The 24,323-nt window shown below is 41.4% G+C and overlaps 1 protein-coding gene and 1 long non-coding RNA gene across 4 annotated transcripts in view; one reads left to right on the top strand and one right to left on the bottom strand.

Moving 5' to 3' along the window:
• rbm33a (RNA binding motif protein 33a) overlaps window positions 1-8,809 on the bottom strand; it is a 30,127-nt gene extending 21,318 nt beyond the window's left edge. Inside the window, exons 1-6 of one of the 3 annotated variants that reach the window (XM_028969917.1) lie at window positions 8,620-8,809; window positions 6,112-6,190; window positions 5,365-5,413; window positions 5,210-5,283; window positions 2,879-3,131; window positions 1,020-1,172 (exon numbers count right to left, since the gene is read on the bottom strand). In XM_028969917.1, the coding sequence (XP_028825750.1) occupies window positions 1,020-1,172; window positions 2,879-3,131; window positions 5,210-5,283; window positions 5,365-5,413; window positions 6,112-6,190; window positions 8,620-8,638 (627 nt within the window). In that variant the 5' untranslated portion in view covers window positions 8,639-8,809. The remainder of the gene's footprint in view (window positions 1-1,019; window positions 1,173-2,878; window positions 3,132-5,209; window positions 5,284-5,364; window positions 5,414-6,111; window positions 6,191-8,619) is intronic. The other 2 variants (XM_028969915.1, XM_028969916.1) reach the window with 2 other exon arrangements.
• A 2,031-nt stretch (window positions 8,810-10,840) lies between these two features.
• LOC114784341 (uncharacterized) lies at window positions 10,841-23,028 on the top strand. Its single transcript, XR_003748845.1, has 3 exons — window positions 10,841-10,942; window positions 13,171-13,279; window positions 22,626-23,028. It is a non-coding gene; the product is annotated as an uncharacterized LOC114784341 (long non-coding RNA).
• Window positions 23,029-24,323: the final 1,295 nt, after the last annotated feature.

Genomic DNA, 24,323 nt, shown 5'->3' with positions numbered 1-24,323 from the left:
CAACCTGACCTATAACCCCAAACTCAACATGCATACAACAGTGGCAGACAACACGTTCATGGTTGTGCTATAGCAGCTGCAGAAACTCGTAAAGCAATAACAAGAACTCCCCTCTATGGTGCACATTAGGTGGTGCAACTCAATGGTGAGGAGAGCACTTTGGGTGAGACCGGACAGTTACAGCGGCACTACCAGGTGTGGAGGCGGAGTTAAAAAAAAAAAAAGAAAAAGTGTAAAGCGTTCGGGTCTGTCTCTGTGTCTCGTGTAGTGAAAGTGAAGTGATTGTCATTGTGAAACTCTACACAACGAAATGTGCCCTCTGTTTTTAACCCATCACCCCTAGCAATGACAGGCTCCCGGGGAGCAGCACACAGTGAGGGGATGGTGCTTTGCACCTTGGCAGATCGGGACTTGAACCGGCATCCTTCTGATTATGGGGCCACTCCCTTAACCGCTAGGCCACCACTGTATATGACATTTCATTTCGATCCTGATGTGGACAAATTTTGTAGAAACCGACAACCCATGGTAGAGAAAAGCGTCATCATGTGGACAGGGCCTTTGATTACAGTTAATATTCATAGCTGCTCAGTCCTTAAATGCATTGTAGTTATTATCCTTAATAAAGTTAATATCCTCATGTGTGTTTAACTGGAGCATTGAGTAAAACTGGTCAAAAAATAATTACATTCATATTGGAAATAAAAATTCCTGCTGTGTAAACTAGTTGAATCGGCTTACACTACCTAATGCAGGTTAAAAAGGCAGATTTTGAAAATATCCATTCTCACTTAACCACACACACACACACACACACACACACACACTAACATCAGGTTGGAGCATTTTGTAAACAGGTGCAATGACGGTCCAGACTCCCTGCAGCACGCATGTATGTATGTATGTATGTACGTATGTGTGTGCATCCCTAATCGTACACGTAAAGGTGTAGTCAGAGCAATAGACAGAACTTTGGTCTGATTTATCGAACACTTATAACAGCAATCAGATCACAATACCTCTTCAGTCTCAAGGACCTGGGAGCAGTCTTCCTCTTCCTCCTCCTGCTGCTGCTGCTCTAGACTCTGTTCTCCCTCTTCCACTGGGACTTCCTGTTGATCTGTATGCTCATCCATCTGCTGCTCATTGTATTCTGTTGAGTAGTCATCGACCTAATTTAAAATAAATTAAAAAAAAAAAGAAAACAGAAAACCATCAATGAACTCCACTTTATTGACGAACACCATGAGAAGTCTTTACTGTGCCTTAAAGCCCAGCCCGTCTGCTCTTATCAGTAAGTGTAACATATAATGTGAATTTAAAAAGCACAAAGCAAGAACAGAAAAAAACGTAAAAGGCAATGAAAATGTTAACAGAATGCATCAAAAGACAAAAAGGCAGCGTATTGTGATGGTGCAGAGGGGGCACGGAGGGGAGAGCCCACCTAAATTACCATAACAGTGGGAGCCGAGGTTCATTACTATTCCTGGTGCCATTTGAAATTCAATGAGATGTAAATGTTTGACATGATACACAGAAACAGGAGATAAACACAGACAGACAGACTCTCTCTCTCTCTCTCTCTCTCTCACACACACACACACACGCCTCAGTAGAAGCACAAATATCACTGAATGAATTTGGCTTAAACCACACACACAAAGACAAATAGGCGCTTAAGGACGCATAAAGCGCAGCGATGGTGAAAATATAATCGACTGAATGCTGCACACATTCTCAACCACACACACACACACACACACACACACACACACACACAGTGTGGTGGTTGTGTGAACTGTGGAAGTAAATCGTTGCTTCATTTGTTTTCATTACTTACTCATTCAGTACCATCTCTCAAGCACATAGTCTTGCCAAATTGAGTGCTACACACTTGTTCCCCCCTATTGCTAGCCATTAGGTGCTCACATGACATCTGTCAACAATATTTTACCTTAACCTTAAACGAAGTTGCACTACAGCATTGCGAGTACGGACACACCACAGAAAGGCCAAATGCCCGACCTGTCGCTGCGGGCGCAAACAGCTTAATCCTTTAAACTGTTCCACACATTAACTCTCAATACCTGCAAACACAGAAACGTTCAGCCCCAGCAGGTAGGTGCCCTTGTAAACAGAGATATCATACATACAAACACCCAGACCAGATGTTGCTCCGAATGCCATACAAAGCAGCGCTGAAGGTCAAAGGCTTACGGTTATACTTAAAAGGGGCAGTGGAAAGCCATATATCTTTGTCAGTGCCTGAATGGCTAGATCATTGAGACAGCAGACACTTGAGATAATACCAAATGCATTGTAGTTTGGACAAATAAGCCAATTGTAGAAGCTCATCAATCACTCCAACTGTAAAAGGGGAAGATCAATAATCTTGTCAACGTTGGGAGTGGCGGAAGGTAGGCTATCAGATTTTGTCTGAGGCCAGAGGGATAAAAGCGGCACGTGTCAACTGCCGGCGTGTCACTTAAAGTGATCCTGACCTCCTCCCACACGGCAGGCAGCAGCAGGATTGCACCATGGAGTGCCAAACAAGCCATCAACACAATCAGCATGAATATGTTCGGCTGAAGTGATAATGGAGCTTATTTAGTCTAGACCAGCACCGCCTGCCATGAGCTCCCACCTCCCCCTGCCCTCGTCTTATCATTCAGCCACCAGAGAGCAGATTTCTGACCTGACACTTCTGAGGAAAAGAAATCACTGTTATCTATTTAAAAAGACAGTAAGAACGAAGTTGGGGCTGTGAAAAGGACTGAGGGACATACGTATCACATGACAAATGAAAAAAGGGCACCTGAGTTGCAGACAGGCATAAAGACTAATGGGAGACGGATAATGACAGAAGACAAGAACTTACTTGAAATTCATCGTTCAGCGACTCATTGATCTGAATGTCCAGCACCTCATCCTGATAAACTTCGTTGTCCATTGGTTCTTCAGAATATTCCAGTCTACCCTCATACTCTCCTGAGTAATCTCCCTCTTGAGAATAGCCCTCTTCATCCCCAAAGGTTCCATCTCCGTGGTCTTCTGGGTAGCCACCCTCCTCCTCTTGGAGATCAAATGCTTGGCCTAAGCTGGCATTCATGCTGACCGTGACTCCCTGTCCACTAAACAGAAATATATACAGATTAATCAATCAGGGTCTCAGGGAAATTGCATTGCTTCGTCCAAAGCTTGCACCAAAAACATCGAAACTAGGCCAGAAGCCGTGGCCTAGACACTGACGGTATATAACCTGATGTTATTTTTTATGTAAGAAAAAGTACAAAAGAAAGTGATACAACAAAATGTGTCCTCTGCTTTTAACCATCACCCTTGGCGAACAGTGGGCAGCCATGACAGGCGCCCGGGGAGCAGTGTGTGGGGACGGTGCTTTGCTCAGTGGAACCTCAGTGGATCGGGATTCGAACCGGCGACCTTCTGATTATGGGGCCACTTGCTTAACTGCTAGGCCACCACTGCCCCAATATTATATTCTGCTAACCTAACAACTCAATAAACCCACTCATATTTATTTTAAAGCTTAGATCATGCTTCTGTGGCGTCCTCATACCTTAATCACTGTTTCTGTGTGTTCTGTGTAACTTAACAAATGGCCAAATGTGTAGAATTGTGACATAACTACTCCTCCACTTCTCATATTAAGCGTGACTTTCGGCAGGTAATTTTTTGGGGTTCCCTAGATATTTGCAGATGGAATAAAAAAAAAACAACATTGAGAAAATGTCTTGTACTTGCCACAATTTTCACCTTTCCCCTGTGGTTATACTACAACAAAGATAAATGATAAAAACATCCCAACTTTGACTTTATTTTGAGAACAAAACATTTTAGGTCACAACAAACCCTTGAAATCCTGAAGGCCAAATGCAACATTTCTACAGCAGTCCAGCAGAATGAACAAACCAAACACTGCCCCTAGAGGATGCTTCACATTCGAAAGCATTCTTAATTCTTTCTTAATATGGACAGAAAAAAAGGTTTCACATACAAGCTATGTTTGTTAATATGACATAAAGGCTTGTCAACTACGAATGCGCTCCAAATAGGGCTGGCCGATTATACGATCGGTGATCGTGAAGAATCAATTCAGCTCGATCTCAGAGATCGATAAAGTGGCAGAAATTAGAATGTTTTGTGCGTGTCTTTATAATACTTTTAGACATGCAGCTCCCAGATATCTCAAGTCTCCAGGAATCTCCCACATATTGATGACGGCAAATTGCATAAAATATCCCAAAAACTAAACCAGGCAAACAAGAGCATGCATTGCATCATATACTCAAATGATGGAAAGAGAGAGAATGTGTAAATCTGGTTTTGAACGGGGGTTGGGGAGCGCGATAATGTTCCTATCTAGAGAAAAGGTTTTGGAACCACTGGCGTAAAGCTGGCAAAGAGCAAATGGCTGAAAATGGAGCCAAGGAGGGCAGTGAAACTCATGGATTCATATGTAAATAAACTGTTTATTATCTCAGGTTCAGTCTGGCAATATCAGAAAGAAATCGAAAAGTTGAATCGTTCAATATGGGAAAGCATGTCAGTTTTGTAGCCATATCGCCCAGCCCTAGCTCCAAATACAGTACTGTGCACATAGGAGGACATAAAAACAAACAAAACTCCAGAGTTCTGCTATCCTATTGTTCTCTGAGCAACAATAGGGGCAGTTGTAGCTTAGCAGTTAAGGAAGCGTATTCAGAAGCAAAAAAGTTGCAAGTTCAAATCTCTGGCTCATGAAAGGGTGATGGGTCCAAGTGCAGAGGAAAACATTTCGGTGTACGCTCTACTCTACTGTTGATCACAATGACAAATTCAATCACTTCTTCCATACCAGATTCTAGGTAACAGTCCTCTCGAAACAAATGAAATTATTACCACCTCCCCCTTTTAATAACGATTATGTGTGATTTACACTTATTTTAGTCCCTTCATGAACAATTTCACAGTTACTGTTGGGACGACTAAAAGCATTTCATTAAAAGCAGAGGACACATTTCGGCTGTGCTGCAGTGTATCACAATGCCAATCCCTTTCACATATTTACATAAGATACATTAAACAGCACTTGGAAAGAGCCCTACTGCTCCTGTAGTTTGTACAATAGAGCAGAAAACTAAGTATATTAAACACTATCACATACAAGAACATAAGTACAGACTATATGTATAAGAATTTAACACAGTACCTGATGTTCTGATCCTCCTCATCACTTTGCAAGAGGTCATCATTCAACTCTTCATCTGACAGATCTGAGGGATTCTGCAACATAAAACAAAAGCAATTATCTTCACTGTCAACAGATGAACAATTAGACTACAAAAAAAAGATTTAAAATATTACCTTCTTGGTTGACAACCAGTCCTCTTCCAGCAGGTCTTCTTCTAGATCACTAAAGAGCAGTTAACAGACTGGTAAGGGTTGAGTCAAAATATGATTAACCGTTGTTGTGGAAATCTTTCCAGCACCGAGCATCTGAGAAGCCGCAATGAGGAGACGGTCAACTGCATTTAAACCAAGTTTAATAACATGCGCATGGAGAGCTCGCTATGAGAACTTCCAACGCTCTGAATACAGTCACGAGCATATAGTCCTCTTACCATGCGGGTGTTTTCGCAACAATAACACCAGTGTCTGCTCATGCCTAGCACAGAAGACAAGCTCACACATTCCACAAAGATACGGGTGAAGGACAACTCCATATATGGTAAGCCTTGTGCTCATCGTGTTGCAGGTGCGAGACGGCTGTTCACAGTTTCACATGCAATAACTGAGGCTGGGTGTTAGGAACTCACTCAGAACAATACATGAAAAACCTATGCTTACTTCACACTGTTAATTTGAAAAATGATGTCGACGCTCAGATTAAGAGCAGAGATGCCAACATTAAAGCTGACCCGCATTATTTTCAAAGCTTACAGGTACAATTCTGTGTAAATACTTTTGGTTATGAATAATATGTTGGAAGTGTTTTTTTTTGTATAAAATAAACAATGTTGAAAGCTTCTGATCACCAGTGGACAGAGGGACAGCCATGCAAAAAGTGGGGTAGAGAGCAAGCAGACGCCTGGCTCAAGGCCACACAGTTACCTGTCAAGATCATCATCTTCTCCTCGTCGTCGCCTTGACCTCTCCGCACCTGGCTTATCATATTCATCAAATTCGTCGTCTGGACAGAGGTAACACAGGGCGGAAGGGCCACATTGTCAATTCGCTTCAGGCATTACTTGCAACAGATTTCAAAATATGCCAACAGATGTCAAAGTATGTAGTGAAACTCCTTTTACATTTCACCACAGTTTAGAAGGCACCCAAATTCAACTGCTGCCACCAGCCAAAGATACAAAAAAAAAACAGCTTCTACCCTGTTGCCATCAGGGCACTAAATTACATTTAATCTATTTTTCCACCTCCAACTCAAAAGGTTTATTTTTCACCCTCATTCATTTGAATTTTCTATTTTGTATCAGATTTAAAATTCAAATTTTATTTGTCACATACACAGTCATACACGATATGATATGCATTGAAATGCTTAGACCTCAATCACAAAAAAATATTGCAAGTATACAATGAACCAATATGCAAATATTGCACACATAACCAATTATTGCACGTAAAATGTGTAACATGTAGGGTGAAGGTGTGCAAATGAGTAAAGTGAAAGTAAAAAGTAAAACAATTTGTGCAAGAATAAATACATTTTTGGGGGGAGTTGAGTCTAGAAGTGATTGAAAGTGCTGGAGTGTAGTAGAGTTCTGTCCTATGAAGTGTTGTGGTTGTTGAGAGCTTGTATAGCCTGCGGGAAGAAGCTCCTCCTTATTCTCTCTGTGTTGGACTTCAGGGAGCGGAAGCGCTTCCCTGATCGCAGCTGAGAGAACAGTCCATTGTTGGGGTGGCTGAGGTCCTTCACTATCTTCCTGGCCCTGGTCCAGCACCACTTGCTGTAGATTGATTGAAGGTCAGGGAGCTCAGTACAGATGATGCGTTCAGTTGATGGGACCACCCTCTGTAGGGCTCCCCTGTCCTGCATGGTGTTGTTCCCGAACCAGGTTGAGATGTTTCCCGTCAGGATGCTCTCTATGGTGCAGGAGTAGAAGGTCCTGAGCACCTTGGAGGGCAGACTAAAGTCTCTAAGAGTGGTAGAGACGCTGCCGGGCCTTTTTCACCTCAGCATTAATGTGACAGGACCATGACAGCTCCGGCGTGATGTGAACACCGAGGTATCGGAAGCTGTCCACTCTCTCCACTGGGCTCCTGTTGATGACTGGTCTGGTAGTTCCTCTCCTGCTTGGTACTAAAGTCCACAAGTAACTCCTTTGTCTTGCTGACGTGCAGGTGGAGATTGTTCCTCTGGCACAGATTCTCCAGATTTCCAACCTCCTACAGGTAGGTTGTCTTGTAGTTGTCAGATCCCCAAACAGCTGGAACTCCTATTTTGTATTATATTACTATATAAGCTGGTTGTCTTCTTTTTAAGATAGCTTACTCCTATCTTACTTTCTTGTTCACGCACAGTGAATGTATAAAATAAAGCAAATGAAATTACTGGAGGCATGCTGCAGAAAATCCCTTCCGAGCACATTTGGAGCTGCCCGGCTCCAAATTAAAGCAAAAGAAAAAATAAATGCACAACTGCGAGTTGCGTATTTTTGCAAATGATAACATTAGCACCCTCAAAACTGAATATATGATGACATTATGCCACACTGTCGTCCTGGTAAAGAGATAAGTGGGAGTCATGACACGTAGACTGTAACGTAGAGACAAACTCCTTGGATTTCTGTTCTGTATTAATCATACTAGGACGATGGTATACTGTAAGAAAAATCTCAAGTAAAATCAGATACATGGCAGAAATATTGTCTTTGTGTTGGAATTTATGCTTTACAGGCCTGTTAATATGTTGGAAAATTGCAAAAAAATGACAATATAATGAACAATACACAGCCATGCGCATACCGATTTCCTAAAAAAGACTGAACCTTTCACCATAGCCTGGGATTCTGCTTTAAATGGTTATTATTAACATGATCAACCATTCTTTTTGTTTTTCTTACTAATGACCCGTAGCGATTCGCTGAACATTTACGATTCTAATCCCCAGCGCGCAAAAAAACAAGCGAGTAAGCGCTGCAGCAGAAAAAAAATCCGCGTAAACGTTCCCCGTCTTCCTCAGGCCTTCAAACGGGAGCTCAGCTAGCCCGAAAAAACCCACCCCACGCCGGACTCGACGTCTATTATTACTATTATTACTTTTGTCGTTATTGCACATTACATGAAGCGTGCGTGACGCGCAAAGAAAATGAAAGCCCGACGGTACGTGCGTGCAACGATACAAAAGAAAGCCAATTAGCAGCTAAGCTAACGCTCCAGCCAACTCACCCGCGGCCGGGGGCGGCAGCGTCATTGTCGGTGTAGACGTAAACGTGTGAAATCCTAAAATCGGCCGCGGTTTGATGGCGACAGGTAAATAAACGCAGAATGTCGGTCCTACGTCCCAAGAGCGCGTCAAACTGCGGGCTCGGCGAAGCAGCGGCCAGGCCTTCCCTGCCGCCGAGCACCATTTTTATTTTACGGGGGGGAAGGGGCCGTTACCTCTGGCACTGGCCGCCATCGCCCAGGACGAGTTCTTCGGCGAGTCTGGAGGCGTTCAAGTCAGCGCAGAAAGCATCGAGGCAGATCCGGCCCTGGTCGCGCGAAACACAGACTCGTCGCGATTTTATTATTGTTGTTTTTTTGTTTTTTTTTTTCCCCCGGTCGGCAGGGACGGTTCGACTCAAGACGAGCAAAACATGGCGGCGCCAGGTCGCCGCGGTGCATTCTGGGATGCGGCAGGACCGGCTTCTGCGCCTGCGCCGACGAGCCGGACGCGGTCTGCTGGATGCACCAGATGTGCGGTGTGGTACAAATCTACAGGAAACTTGGTTAGCATGCAAGCAGATATTAACATGCTGTGCTTTAAATACTCCAACATTTCTTACATTAATATGTTAGCCCCCTTTGTTCTCTTCATATCAATTTATTACAAACACAAAAGTGTCAGCTAAACTGAAGTAATACAGTACTTCACTTTTATACTTGGTGCTGATATGCAGGCACAGGGTAAGGGCTCTGTATAATAATGTATGCAATCAGATTAACAGATTTTTACTTTCAGGGGTCAATTCTGATTCCAAGTCAACTGAGATGAGAGTGAAACACATTTCTGAAAAAAAAAAAACCTAATGGCAAGTAAAGTTTTGTTAACATTCTGTTTTTTTGTTTTTTTTTTGCATTAACAACACAAACAGCATTTATCTACAGTAACAAAAAAAGAGAAGGGTTGAGCAGGAGAGCAATAAGTAGGTAAAGAAGCGGAGGGAGGTGTGTAGTCAAGTGTATCAGCAAATCAGTGGGATCCATTTAGTAGCTTTAGAGGTTTAATGTACAGGAGATGGAGCAGTTCAGATTAGCAGCGACTTTTAATTTGAGGGACAAGAGCTGGGACCTCGCCGAGAGTGACTTCCAGTGAACACAGACCATTTTAGGGAAATATTGAAATTTCCCACTGAATGCCCCTGCATTCCCCGTCCTACAGTTTCTGAAAATTTTGAATGAAAATACCATTGTTTAACATGCATTTAAAGTGGTAAACATGTGAGTTTTGTGAGACTTTTTTAATGCATATGTATATTTAACAAACGCACCAATATCTATGCATTTATAACACATTTATTAGGGTGCACAATAGTGTTAGTGTCCTCTCTGGTTTTGGGAATTGTGAAGGATGCGTGCTTCTCCAAAGTTACGTGTAAAAGTTTTTGGAATATTATTTTTTTACATCAGCATTTTTCAACATGTTTCTCAACTGCTGTATTAAATACAAATGAAATAAAACCACACAAGCTGAAGCATTGTCCCATTTACTACCATTGTCCCCGCTTACTACCATTGTGTCCCTGATCAAGACACTTAACCCTAAGTTGCTCCAGGGCGGGACTGTCCCTGTAACTACTGATTGTAAGTCGCTCTGGTTAAATGCTGTAAATGTACATGTAAATGCATTCGATTGTCTTGGCAATTTTACAGCAAGTTGTTCTGGGATACTGTTCCAGCTGCCTTCCAGATACATTGCTCATGGATACTGTTGGATACTCATTGGTCAAGGAAACGTGCACATATCAACTGTACCTGATCCATCCTGAAATCCCGCTTACTACCATTGTGTCCCTGAGCAAGACACTTAACCCTAAGTTGCTCCAATGAGACTGTCCCTGTAACGAAAGATGGTAAGTCGCTCTGGATAAGGGCGTCTGATAAATGCTGTAAAATGTAAATGTAAATGAAATGGAAAATGAAATTGACCACACACGCAACATGCCCGTCGTCCTGACGTCAAATCCAGACAGTCGCGGTGCATCACGTGTCCGTGCACATCCTGCACCTTTATCCGTCCGTACCAGCCTCCCCCCCCCCCCGCTGAATCCGGGGGAGTCAGTCAGAGGTTAACAGTTCCAGCCCGCTGCTAATTGGACGGCGCTCCCGGGCGCGCCACGCGATTGGTCCACGGCCTGTCAGTCTGGGGCGACCGGGTCTCGGAGGCGCAGCGCTGACGGCGCACGTAACTGGGCTGAGCGTCTGGAGTCTGTCTGAAACTGATACGACAAAAAAAAAGAGAAAAAAGAAAAGAAAAAAAAAAAAAAAAAAACACATTCTCGTTCTCTCAGAGTCGGCTCCGGACGCGCGGCAGACGCGGACGGAACGGACCCGGACTGCGCTGCGGCGGTACGGCGTTAGAAGCGTCGCGTCGCGTCGTCCACGCCGGCTCGCGTTGTAACGCGCACAAAGTTTTTATTGTGTTTTTTTTATTTTTTATTGTTTTTTTTTGGGTTTTTTTTTTTGCGAGTGTTAATCGCCAGACAGTCCGTTTAATTCTCAGGTAAGACAACCGTGGCGACGGGCAGGTGTTTCTCCGACGCGGCCTGGCGCCGGCAGCCGCTAGCGGAGACCGCTATTGTTTACCAGACGCGCGACCGTGACCGTGACCGCGGCCGCGGTTCTTTTATGACGCGAGCAGCGCGGCGCAGGTGTCGCCGCCCCCCACCCTGGAAAAAAAAAAAAGGGCAGGTGACCCGGCGAAGGCGACGGCGACTGGACGCTCGGACGCCGCGGGGAGAGGCGAGGAGAGGAGGCAACTTCGGCCGCACTTATGCCGCGCTCCGGTGTGTAAACGTTCAAGTCATTTTCAGCAAAAAAAAAAAAAAAAAAAGCGCGCCGGTTATTATTAATAATAATAATAATAATAACAACAACAACTACAGCGACGTTGTCACGTTGTACTCGAGTTTGGCCACGTTGGCTCTGCCGTCCGGTGCTCAAAGGGTGGCGCTAATTCGTCAGAGTGAAGAGGTCCGGCCTGGAGAGAAGGGCACAGTTCTAGAGGCCTGTAAGCAGACCGTGAAGTGTAGACACATCCAACCTGTACGCACCAGCCCTGTAGCTACGCTGTAGCCGTGACCAAATGAAAATTATATATATATATATATATATATATATATATATTTTTTACATTTTCCATTTTGTTAGTGTCATCAGGACAATTTGGATTGAAAGTGCTGAGATACTTGCAGGGCCGAGGAATCACTGGCATCGCTGGTCTGCGTGTTTTCAGAACTTTCCAGGTTGAAGGCATTTAAACAGACACATGTTAGGTTGTCCGGTACCTCTTCTCCTACCTCGTGAATTGCTTTACGTGAAGAACTCTTTTTGCACCGTCAAGTGAAAAAAAAAACAAAATCTGTTGGTCAACTTGGCTCTCTTTTCTTGTTTATCGGGGAGGAGCGCTCCTGTACTGCAACGAAGACGCTGATTTTTGCGCTTTGGTCATGTAGCAGGTTCCACGAGCCAGTCGACTCCGCACCGTCACTCCTGTTATATAAACGTGGGTTGGTCATATGACCGGGCTTTCTGCTCTTCCATACGCTAGGAAAAACAAGATGGCTGCCACTCAAGAGATTTTCCCTGGAATTGTGCTCTAGGTCACCGGTGTGATGCTCAAATCGATGTCCATGGCATCGCCGTCCGGTTGACATTTATTGACATCATAATGAAATATGGCTTCAGCTGAAAGAAGCGTTTTGATACAGAAAAGTCAGAATTTGCGCTGGTGTCGATGTTTTTGTCGTGATTCTTTTATTCTAGTTAAATGTAAAACGTGGCCTGAAGAGCAGTGATTTTGATTGACTGCGTCTTGCTATGTCCAGCGGTGACAGGGTCAGCTTGGATGCATTGCACAATGATTATTCATCATTTGTACGACATTTTCAAGGAACAAACGTTTGCGGCGTAACGTTCGCTATTTATGTTTGCTGCGCAAATTTACTGTTTTCTTTTTGCATTTTTGCAATACTTTCACAAGTCAATTTAGACCAAAAAAAATTGAAACCTGAGCAACAGAATTCGGTTCTACCGCTGCCAATCAGAGCACGGCTATCACAAACACACATTTAATGTATTTTGATGTTCAGTGCTCTATAAAATGCCTTTTCTGTGTTCAGGCACTTTGTGTGTGAAGACATACGACTATAATTTTTTTTTTTTTTTAACTTTTTGTATTTTTTTTGAGCATGCATTAAATGAACCTGTTCCACTTCTCATAGATTTATTAATATTATTACAAAATATTACATTTTTACTTACTACATTTTGTATAAATTATATGAAGGATGAGTGACAGGACTAATGGCAAGTTTAGTACAACGGACCCTTAGGTTAAAATTACCCCCAAAATCCCAATCTCAACATATAAGATGCCTAACTAACCATATTTCAGTGCAAGTCTTCAATAAATCTAATTGAATTTTTTTGCCAAGTGTCTTGTCAAATGTTAAATCTGCATTTTTAAGACACCCTTTGCACAGTATATTCAATTGAAGTATTATGTTACACATCTCTGCACAAATACAGCGAAATTCCTATGGCTGGTCCACTGTTTCTGTACTCAAACAATTTTCAATGCAGTTGAAATTACGTTATTTTCTCGTAGTGCTTTATATTTCACACTGCAACAAGCACTAGGTGAAATTCCTGGATTTTGTTCACATTGTAGATAGCATGTAAGGTTGTAATTGTGCAGTGCTACAGTTTGTGTATTTGTCTGCTTTGTAGGAGGCTTAGTGCCCTTAAGATGAATCCAGTTTCTGTGTCACTGGCCATGTCTTGCCTTTGCGCCTGCCAGCAGTGACCCAGCTCGAGATGAGGTGCTCCGTTGCTCACAGTAAGTTTCGAAACAAGCAATCCCGTTCAGTGCTTAGCGAAGCACGTTTGGGCATGTTGCCGATAAATGGCAGGGCCGGTAAGGCAGAAAAGATGGAGAGAACCTAACTGCCTGCAGGTGGATGAGTGAATGCAGCATGAAATAATGTATAAAAGAAAATGTGCTCTAGCTCGATTGTTAAACCTTATCATTTTGCTTTTGCTGAGTAATGATGCATTCGGCTAGAACTGTTCGCCGATCAATCATTTCAGACGACCAGTTACAGTAACCAGCCCTTCCAAACCTCTTCATTGTACAAAAAACGTATAGTGGAAATTTTAAAATGTTCGGAGGTTTTAAGCTGAAGCGCGGTGTCATGGCGAGACACTGAAAAACACCACAAACATCATAGAATTTTGTATGGCCTCATGCGCAGACTCTAGAATTTTATTATTTGAGGGGCACTAGACGATAAAGCACATTAAAGCATTATGAAGCACAGTTCTGTGTAAGGTTTTGCGTGACCAGCTAGAAGATTTTTCTCGTGGTTTTGGTGCAGAGCTCCATGTGTTCAACAGCGACACCTCTCCTAACTGGTCACTGGATACCGGTCGCTGGCAGAAAAGCATGGGGCTCTGTATGGCAGCGTTCTGGCATATTCCATATCACAAATCCCCATAGCTGCCTGCTTATTTTAAGTAGTTTGATGGCCAAATGGCTGCCCATCGAAATGCAAGGCCACGCCCGTCCGTCTTTCCCCCATTTCCCGCCTGACTTGATCCCTTTGCTTGTCTGATGGCGGCGTAGCAGTATGATTCTTCACACAGCTGCACCCATGAGCTGGGGAGGCTAGTAACATGCAGTGGGGCAGCGGCCTCCATTTTAGGGTGTCGTATTGAGCGGAAGATGGAGAATGTTGTGCTGTGGTGTGCAATTGCAATTATAATATTCAACGCAATATGTCTTTTTACGCCAAGTCTGCTAATACTATAAACATTTAAATAGAGATTACAGCTGTGGCCTTTTATAATTATGTTCCATTTAGTTTTATGTGTGTTTGCTTTATTTACATCGCTTGATAATTTCATAGCTTTCGTTAAAAACAGAAATAACGGGTTACTCTATGTGTTACATTTAAGTGGAATGGCAATGTGCAACTAAAGCAAGATTTAAAAAAATAATAATAATAAATATTTTTGTAGTACAGTCAGTACTTCTTTATGCTTTATTTTATTTTTGGAAAATACAAATTATGTAAAAAAAAAAAATTATGTACGGCAAAAAATATGCTATATCTTATACATAGTTTTTTTTCACGTTTTCATACTTTTGTGCTTTTTGTAATAACTAATAGATAAATAGTAATTTGGTGGTATTGATTTATGTTACTGATTATATGTAAAATATAAAATTATTTTTCGTTTCTTTTTCATACCAGTTTCTCAATGTGTGACCGTTACCATCTAAATTGTTTTACATTTTTTTCATTATATACGTTTTAGCACTCATTTATTTTTAGCACTTAGTTAATACTGTAATAGTTGGGTTCCGAATTTAACATTTTTTTATAGTTTTAGTTCATTTAAATTATTACTTAATGTTGATTTTTGTGTGTGCGTATTTAAGGTTTTTAAACAAAAAGAAAAAAGTTTTTTTCCTCACTTTTCACAGAAATTGAAATAACGTAAAATAACGTCATATCGGAATAATTTTTATTCGACAGTCATTTAAATGTATCCGGCAAGTTCTTTGTTTACACTATTGTTTTTTTTTTTGGATTGCATATTTAAAGTTAAAATATTTTTAAAATTACAATACTTTATTATTTGCGTAAGTGTACGAGCAAGGTTTATCACCTGCATATAAGATAATACATGTTTATCAAGATAAATTGCTATTTAAGATGATTCTCTAGTAATCGCCTTCGGTCAATTATGAAAAAATACTATTTCTAATAAATGAAGTAAAAAAAAAAAAAAAACAATGTTCACATTTGTGAAGTCCTCCTCTAATACGATGACTACTAGCAGTTTGATACTTTTCTCTCAGTCTGCTTTTTGGGGAATAGTTTTTGTTTATGCGGGTGTTAACATCCAGTATTTCTTTTTATTTTCTATTTTTTTGCTTCAGCAGGCCAGGTACTGGCATTTCAGGTGCATGCCAAACTCTGCTTTTGACCTTCAGCACTGACACACAGAAACCACAAAGTTTTATAACCATGTTACTTATGAGGGGAACACAGACCGACTCAGCATTCACTGATATTCGTCCATCACAGGACGGCTGTTGAAGGTGCGGGGGACTCCTTGTATACTGTACTTCATAAGGGGCAAGGACATCCTGGGTTTACAGTATTCCTAGACCTTCTAGTTAATCTATACAATATAGCTCTTTATAATGCATGAGGCATGTTTCTATGGCAATGCTCCTGTCTTAAAAACACTGGTTATAAAATACACAAAAATCCCTTTAAAAGGCACTTTATTCAACAGTTTGCAACTTTATAATGTTTGCTCAAATCACGCTAATGCATTTGGCAAAAGTTGTAAGTGAGAGAATCTATACAAACATGATGGAATTAATCTTTATTTAGAAGTAGAGTCTACTTTTTGTATACATCTCTGATTTGGCATTCAATGAATAAAGTTGTTACATAGTAAGTTTAGAGAATCAATGATTTAATTGTGACCTGTTTTCTGACAGTTTTTATTACTTTGTTTTCCTTTGATAATGTATATACATGCAATAAATATGCTATACAGAGAACAAGAGTAACCTTGGGGTTGGTTGATTGTTTGAGAGAGACATGCATGGTAATATTATTGGATTGTTTATTAGAGAGTGTGAATATTTTCATTAAGTTGGGGAATAGAGATTGAGGGGGGAGAGAGCATTACTCATATCCTTAAGGTCCCTAAAGGCACTGCAGTGTATTTTAATGAAATCTCATCTCCATTTCTCATCTCCCTCTCTCTCTCTCTCTCTCTGCCTTTCTCTTCTGTCTTCTTCTTTTTTTCCATTGCCCCCTCTATTCCATCATTCTCTTTTGCTCCATCTCTCTGCCTGTTTGCCTCTCTGTCGCTCATGTTTAAGTGCAGAGCAGCTGTGTTCTCTCTCGTCTAATGGGCTTTTAATTAGCGTGTACAGTAGAGATGAGGACTGGTGTGCCAGTGCTTGTCACTGAAACCATTGATGAACAGATCCCATCATATCACTCAGAGATGCTTTCGGCCCACAGAGGTATGGCATCACATGCCCTCGCACAAAACACTTAACAAGGCACTCAAGATGTGGTATGTGCAATTCTGTGAATGAATGGAAGGTTAATATGAGAGCCAGCAGCTGGGCTCCACTATCACAGTGGGGGGAGAAAAGCATGGTTAAATAAAGCTAATGGACAAGTTATTGCATTTGCAGTGCAAAACGCAATAATATGTGACATATAAAGGTTTTAAAAATGACTCCAGAAGTTAACATCTAAAGCTTACTAGTTCTAATTTTAGATTAGTTTGAATTTTGTAATATGTTTCCTTCACTTTAATTTACAGGACAGCAGACTTATATAATCATTCACAATTTAAAAGAGGTTTTATCATTAATAAAAGCATGTAACTTGCCTTGATGGCTATTTGATTTTTATTTGCCCAATTCTTGTACTGGCCATTTCAATGCCACATTCGCCTAAAATGGAGCATGAAGGCAAAAGACTGTGTCTGCTATTTGGCAAAATAATGCAAATTTATACAAGCATGTGATGAAAGGTAAGGACCAGCCTTAGGTTAATGGGAGAAATTATTTGGGGAATAAAGGTCAAGTGTATAAGCCTTGTTAAAGCACTTGCGACAGAAACACCCTCAAATTACCACTGCAAGTGTATGGTGATGGGGCCAGGTCCAAACACACACAAACACTGACAATGTCAATTTCACGTTTGGTCTCACACTTTAACACCATGGAGAGGTGTGTGACGGCAGTGCTAGGCTTCAGACAAAACAGCACTCCCCCTTCAGTATCATGTTATCTCCTATCAATCAGAGCCTAAAGGGGATTAACCCCAGGGCAGAGAGAAGGCCTGAGCCAGGGGGCCAAGTGTCTGAATGACCAGGGGTCAGCGCCGCACTTCATTAGGACTGAACTCTCCACTGTGCTGCCTTTCCTTATATTGCCCCCCCTCCTGTGCACTCTGGAAACAGGCATGCCTTCATGTGTACTAATATTCCCTCCTCATATTTCCCCTTCTTTCACTGGGGTAAGACCCTTATGGGCACATGAAAGTGAGATTGCTGGCTCATGCATGATGCACACATACACACTCACACACATAATGTTCTGTGTGGCTCTCTTAATAAGATGCCCTTCTTTGTTTGATGACCTAGACTTTGCCCATTTATTATAGAAACACTGGCAAGTATAAATGTGTCTTAAAGTGAATGAGAGAATTTGTGTCTTGAATTTTGCACAGTAGGTAGGATTAGGGTAGTACTGGTATGATCGTAAGAGTAGGAGGCTGTTTGGTTTGGTATGAGTGAACAGCATAGCTCATAAAAATGCAGTTGAAATGGCTTGCGTTTGTAGCTGCCTAAAGTAATGGGTCCAAATCTTAGGCTAATTGAAATTGCATTGAAAGAGAGTAAAATTTTGGGGATTTTTTTTTTTTCTGTAGGCCTTGTGCACCAGATTCCGCGCCAACTTGATCACGACCACAGAGTGCACTTTCATAATGAAGGAGGGTTCGTGAAATATGTTGAAATGCCACAAAGTATCAGAACATTGTTTTACACCTTCCATGACTCAACATTGACTACCAAATTCCATGGCGACCGTAAAACTATGCAAAGCATGGTAAAACCCCAAAAAACACATGCTGTTTGCTCAGAATACAATTTGAGATTTTAGCTGGCAGGAAAAGGCAGCACAAGACAGTGGACCTCACGCAAAAGGCTCCAGCATAATAGCAGGCATTTATTTGATCGTTTGCTGTGACTGCCTATGTGTCGGCCTATGTGAATTGCAGCTTTGGTGTATGGTCAGAATCGGGCATGTTTGAACTGCCAAACGGACTAACAACAAACTAATAGCATTTAATGCTCTGGCTGAACTAATAGGGACCTTTGCATGATTTCAGTTTTCTTCTTTTCTGTGAAATCCACTGTGTGTGTCTGGGTGGGGTGATTATCTCACCTCTTTTGAGGTTTATGTGTAGCAAATTGTAAAAGTGAGACGTGCTTTTAGCCCAATATGGACTTTGTTGGATGTTCTGTATGTTGTACAGCCTCTGTACAGTATGTGTACACCTGTGTAGCAATCACGTATTTAATCTGTTTGATGTGTAGAGACACGGTTTTGTGCCTCAGTCTCCAGAGCAAAATATATTTCTTCAAAGGTAAACTGGGTTGCACTTAGGCTATTTCAACATTGGCATCGTTGATGTAGAAATTAATTGTGTGAAATCTGGCTCTTTCCCAGCACTTTCTTCATCTCACTCTTCTCTGTGCGCCGTTCTTTAGTGTGCCATTCTTGTTGTGCGTAATAAAGATGCTGGCCCAGGCTTTCTCTTCAACCCGTTCAAACACTGACACTAAGGAAACCAAATACTCTGTCTGAGGCCTGTAGGCTCAGTTGGCATCCATCAGACCCAGTCTGTGGAGAAGAGGCCAATAGTCACTTTGCACAGGAGCAAGACTGGGCTTTGATATCTTTTTTTTTTTTTTTTTTTTTTTTTTTTTTTTTAACTGAGAAAAATAAAATGAAATAAAACGCAGCCCAGCTTATGCAGTTTAATGCAGCTGAGCATTTCTGATAGATCCGATAGGCTAGTGTCCATATGTTGAATTTATTTGACGAGATCTAGTGCAGTCATTTTGTTTTCGTAGCGTAAAGAGCTTGGTGCCCTCTGCATGGACCCAATATTTGATGTGTAAATTGTTTATCAGATAAGATACTTTTACTTCATATTTGTCAGCCTCTGTACTGTCTGTATTTTGTCTTTATGTCCTTATTTGTGCTCCATAGATGACGGTACATTGGCAGCGTCTGATGATTAAATTAAAAGTGCATTAGCAATGCTTTTAATGGTAAATGAGGAGGCTTAAGTATTCTTACATTTCCTGTTGTCCTTGAATGTGTACTAGATTAGTTGGGATTCAGGGATTTTTTTTTTTTATATCAGAAAGCCTTTGCAGAACTTTTAAATTTTAAGCTACCTTGGGAGGTGTTCTGTAAATAAAACAATAAGATGTCTAAGAAATAAAATTTTACCACGCCTCAACTGTTTTACACTGTTTTTTTTTCTTCTTTTTGGCTTAGATAAGAGCACTATCATGTCTTGTGGGTGTGCATTGTATAGAAAATGAATTTAGAGTATTTATTTTTATTTATTTATTTCCTTTTGAGTGAAAGCCATGGCCTTGCTGCGTTTTTTTGCTCACAGACTGCAGGTTCCATGTGGACTGGGAAGCTTTACTGTATGTTTTCCTGCCTGTCTGCAAGCTTGCTGGAACAGAAGCCCTTCAAAAAGAGCAGAGGATCAGGGAGGGGTGCAAGGCTTCTGCCCTGTCTTTTTTGGGATATTAGCACCCCAGATGGTAGAGGGATGCGGAGATGGGCCTTTGTGTGTGTGTGTGTGTGTGTGTGTGTGTGTGTGTGTGTGTGTGTGTTGAAGCGGGACGGGCCAGTGAAAGGCCTTGCCCTAATGTCATCAGTGGCAGCGGAAGAGGCGGTGAGCAAGCAGACAAAGGGTTGAGGACCCCAAGCCTGTCCGAGGGCTGTGCCCTCTCTGCCCTCTGCAGCCCCGGGCCCGACTCTCCACATGGGGGGGCTTTGATCAGCAGAGGGAGAAGAGCTGGAGGGGGCTTGTGCCCCCACCCTCCCCTCATTCCAGTGTTTACTATTTATCCTGCACTTGGCCACTGCTGACCCTTCTATCCGGTAGGATCCATGCAGGGGGCAGGAGGGAATGGGTGGCTTGGGAAAGGGGCACAGCCCACCTTGACCCGTCTAGACGCTGCTGTGTGCCTCTCTGCTGTTGCCAGGGGTGGTTGTGAACTCTGACCTCCTGTGTAGTTGGATGGGAAACACAGGTTTTTTTGAGAGCGTATGCTGATGTGTGTATGTTGATATTGATGTGTGTTTTGGGCGGAGGGTGGGTGTCTGTGTAATTTATTTGACATGGTATTGGCAGGCTCACTCGTCAAGGAAGGGAAATGTTCACTTTTTTTTTTTCTTTTGTTTTTAACACATTTAGGAACCATGGCTATGGAAATGGATTATTGTATTTCTAAGTTCATATCTGGCCTTTTATGAGTTATGACTGAAGTGCTTCCATTTTTTTCTGTAAGTAAACTCCAGTTTCTGAATATTTGAATCTATAAAAGTTGTAACTGTGCAGTCTCAATATTGCATTAAAAACCTGCAGTTTTTTACAGTTTTATTTTTTTTATCTTTCGAGTAGGATATGTTTGTTTTACTTGTTTTTACTCCGTTCATTGAGCCTCAGCTGTCCTAACTCATATTGTAGCATGCATCATCTGTGGTGAGATATTGCAGTGAATATTTACACTGATAAGCATTCAAATATTATTAGACAATAATATTTTCTTAATATAACATTGTAATAACCAAGTGATGTACAGCACACGTCAGTGTTAGTGTCCCTTAAAGCAATAGTCCGGTGACCATTTTTACCTGATAAATTTGGAGGAAGAATGACTGGTAGGATACTAATTAAATGGGAAAAAAATGTGTATGCATATAGATTTTTTCTGTTAACCATTAGAAGTGAAGTTGTAGTTGTAGAACTGAGAAACGTAAAATTTTTTGAGTGACCAAAAACCTATAGTATTCAGAGTTGGAATGACAAGCCATCCATATGAATATGGTACAGTGCTGTAGAAGGTTGTGGATAAAGCAGATGAGATGTGAGGCTTATGAAGTAACCAGTTGACACATTTCTATTTGCCCTCAGATGAGTGTTAATAGTGTCGGTAGTGGTGTTGGTGCCGGTCTATGCTGGGTTTTGTTGGGCTGGGAGACATGGCTGCAGGAAGTGCCATTGTTGCGTAGGCATTGTAGCCGCTGCCGCTGCTGCATTCGGGGTGCTGGGACGCCCCTGGTAGCTAACACCGATGCCGCCCCGCCCTCACACCGCAAAGCAGGTGGAGGGAAAAAAATGCCCCACTCAACTGCCCATTCCACTCAATCTCTCTCTAACGCCCAGTCCCTCCCCCTTTTCCTCTCCGCCCTGTTTCTCTCTCTCCCACCCTCTACCTCCCTCCCTTTAGGTCTTTCTTGTCTGGTAAAGCAGCGGGCGTGTGGTGGAAGCACCCGGTTTGCAATAGTGTGGAATTTTGTCTGCATTCAATGACCACCAGCCCTCTCCATTGTCGACTCTGTGTTTTCCTGACTGGGTTTGTGCCAGAAATTGAAGTGGACCAGTAACATGCGCCTGTGTAAAAGGGAAATCGTGTTGGCGGGACCAGTGCAGATATTCCTCTGTTCTGTCTATGCACGCCATCATCCTGCATACCGTGTTACCATGGAGAATGATTGACAGAAGGGTCCCGCAGACGTTTAAGAGGTTGGGAGGGGGGGGCTATGGTATGGGTGGGTGTGTTTGTGCATGCGTGGCAAGGAGTTCTGACTACACCACACAAATGTCCCTGCAGTCGCATGTGTCAAAGTCAATGTGCAGCCCAGTCCATGCAGAGACAACTTGTAGCACCCCCCCCCCCCACACCCCCACCTCCGAACAAGAGTCAGGTTCCTGCATTTGGCTTTATTGAGTGGAATGGGCAAAAAGTAGCGAACACTGCAACTATATCAGCTTCCGTCAGAAATACACCATGAGCGCTATCACAATGTATTACTGCTTACAATGTCCTTACAGAAGGATTCATAAGGCAATATAAGCAGTACAATGGATCTCTTAAGACTTTATAATGCAATATTTATATCTTTGAGTCCTCACGGCAAGTGTTATAATTCATAATAAATGCATCATAATGCATTAAACATGTTTTTGTTCTGAATTATAGATGTTAGCTTTAAATCTAATATGTTACTGTTTGGATCTGTTTAATGGGAAACCTTCTGTTTACGCCTGGCATATTATGGAACGTACTGACTGCATTATGTTTTATTCTTTATCATATTCCTCAGGTTCATTGTGTCTATGAAAGTCGTGGGATGCTACTAGGATTTGCTTTACTGGAATAGTGATGATCCTAAATGTTTTTTTTTATCATTTCTTTTATTAAGCAGAAAATGAATGCATTGTTGAAAGACAGTGGCCAAAGGAAAGTTTTAAAACACCATTATATTTTTCAGCTGCAGTGAGGTTTCTGATGATGTTTCTCTTTGTCTCTCCTAGGTTTTGGGAAGGTGTGTGAGGACTGTGTCGCTCCGTGGATGGTGGAAATGCGTTGATGTAGTAGGTACTGAGAAATTACAGACGTAACCTCAGCTGCCTGTCTCTGTCTCTGTTCTGTCTTTGTCCTTTTCTTTATTCCACAAATGCGATCCTGTATTAATGATATATGGTCCACTGTTAAATTAATGTACAATCTTATCCGCATACTTGTTAATGTTTTATTTTTCAACATACTGCCCAGTCTTTCCCAACCCTCCTCTGCTTACCAACTTCCAAACTCTTCCAAACAGTTCTATTTCTACCAATATTAAATTTTGTTACAGAAAAATAATGATTTGACTTTTTTTTTTCCTCTGTGTGTTAATCTGATTTGTGTTTCTCTCAATAAAGCTGATTTATTCATACTAAACTATATTGATAATGCAGTTATTGAAGCATCAGTTCCTATTTAGACTACTGTGATAGTTTGCTCATTGTAAATCTTGAGTGGTTGAAACAAAATTAGCATAATTGTTATCGATGAACAATATATGTAAATAAAGATATGCATATTCCAGTCAAACTACAATATAATAGTTTCAGAATCAGAATATCTTTATTGCACTGACACAGATACAGCGAAATTAGGTGCAAGTCTTGCGACGTCAAAGAATTGTAAAATGTATGTAAATATACATTTTAAAAATGAGGCAAAAACGGGTATTCAGTGGTAAAACCTTATTTCACTCAAGTTGTATAAAGGTGATTAGGTGACATTCAGCGCCCTGATAGCGACAGGGTACAAACTACTTTTCAATCTTTCAGTCCTTGTTTTGATGCTCCTATATCCTGATGGCAGCAGTTGGAATAAGTCATGAGCGGGATGTGAGGAGTCTTTTTTTTTTTTTTTTTTTTTTTCCCGCTTTGTTTGTCTTTGTTTTCCACATTTTTTTCTTGCATTTGGGGGGATAGCTAAATAATAATATAAGTTCAGTAACAGGTAGCAACAAGTGAACAGGAAAATATAACGTTTATGGAAAATATATGACCTAAAATGTTACTGCTTTGAAATTTCTGCCTCCATTTTTTTATTTTTCTATGAAAAGCGTAATCATTAAGATACTCAGCCGTTTGTTCATGTCCACACACGTCATACTGCATAAGGTCAAAAGTCAAGGCACCATGTTAAAAGCTGACAAGCAGGCAGACAAAGGTCAGCCGTTCGATATGTATTTGTCCAAAAGAGAAAGGAGAAGTGAGGTTGTGCTAATGACCAATGATTTTTATATTTCCCCTTGACTGAAAAAAGCTAATGAGCTGAAATTAACTTTTCATCCCATTTATATAGCATTGTTACATAAAAACTTAGCTATTAATTTTTTTCATAAGACTGGTATTTATTTTGATGTACATAGATCTTCGTTTTAAACCTGGTTGTGTTCAGTTTGTGTTCGTTTGGTTGTATATATTTCATCTCTTGGACAGGCCACTATAGTTCTGCAGTATTTATTTTGGAGGATCAGTGCTGTTGAGAACATCACTCTAAATATTATCCCACATTTCACTGTAGACCATCTCTATCTTAATCCAAGCTGTTGTAAGTTGCAGTTATTTTACAAAACATTTCAAATATGGGCAATATTTAGGGATGATGAGGTTTAGCTATGTAATAAACGTTCTTTTTTGTTACAAAGTGTAACTTTGTTGTTTTTATATATT

The sequence above is a fragment of the Denticeps clupeoides genome, chromosome 2, assembly GCF_900700375.1.
Source record: "Denticeps clupeoides chromosome 2, fDenClu1.1, whole genome shotgun sequence".
NCBI classification, from domain to species: Eukaryota; Metazoa; Chordata; class Actinopteri; order Clupeiformes; family Denticipitidae; genus Denticeps; species Denticeps clupeoides.
Note: the sequence above shows the minus strand (reverse complement) of the source record. Positions and strands in the feature narration are given on the sequence as shown.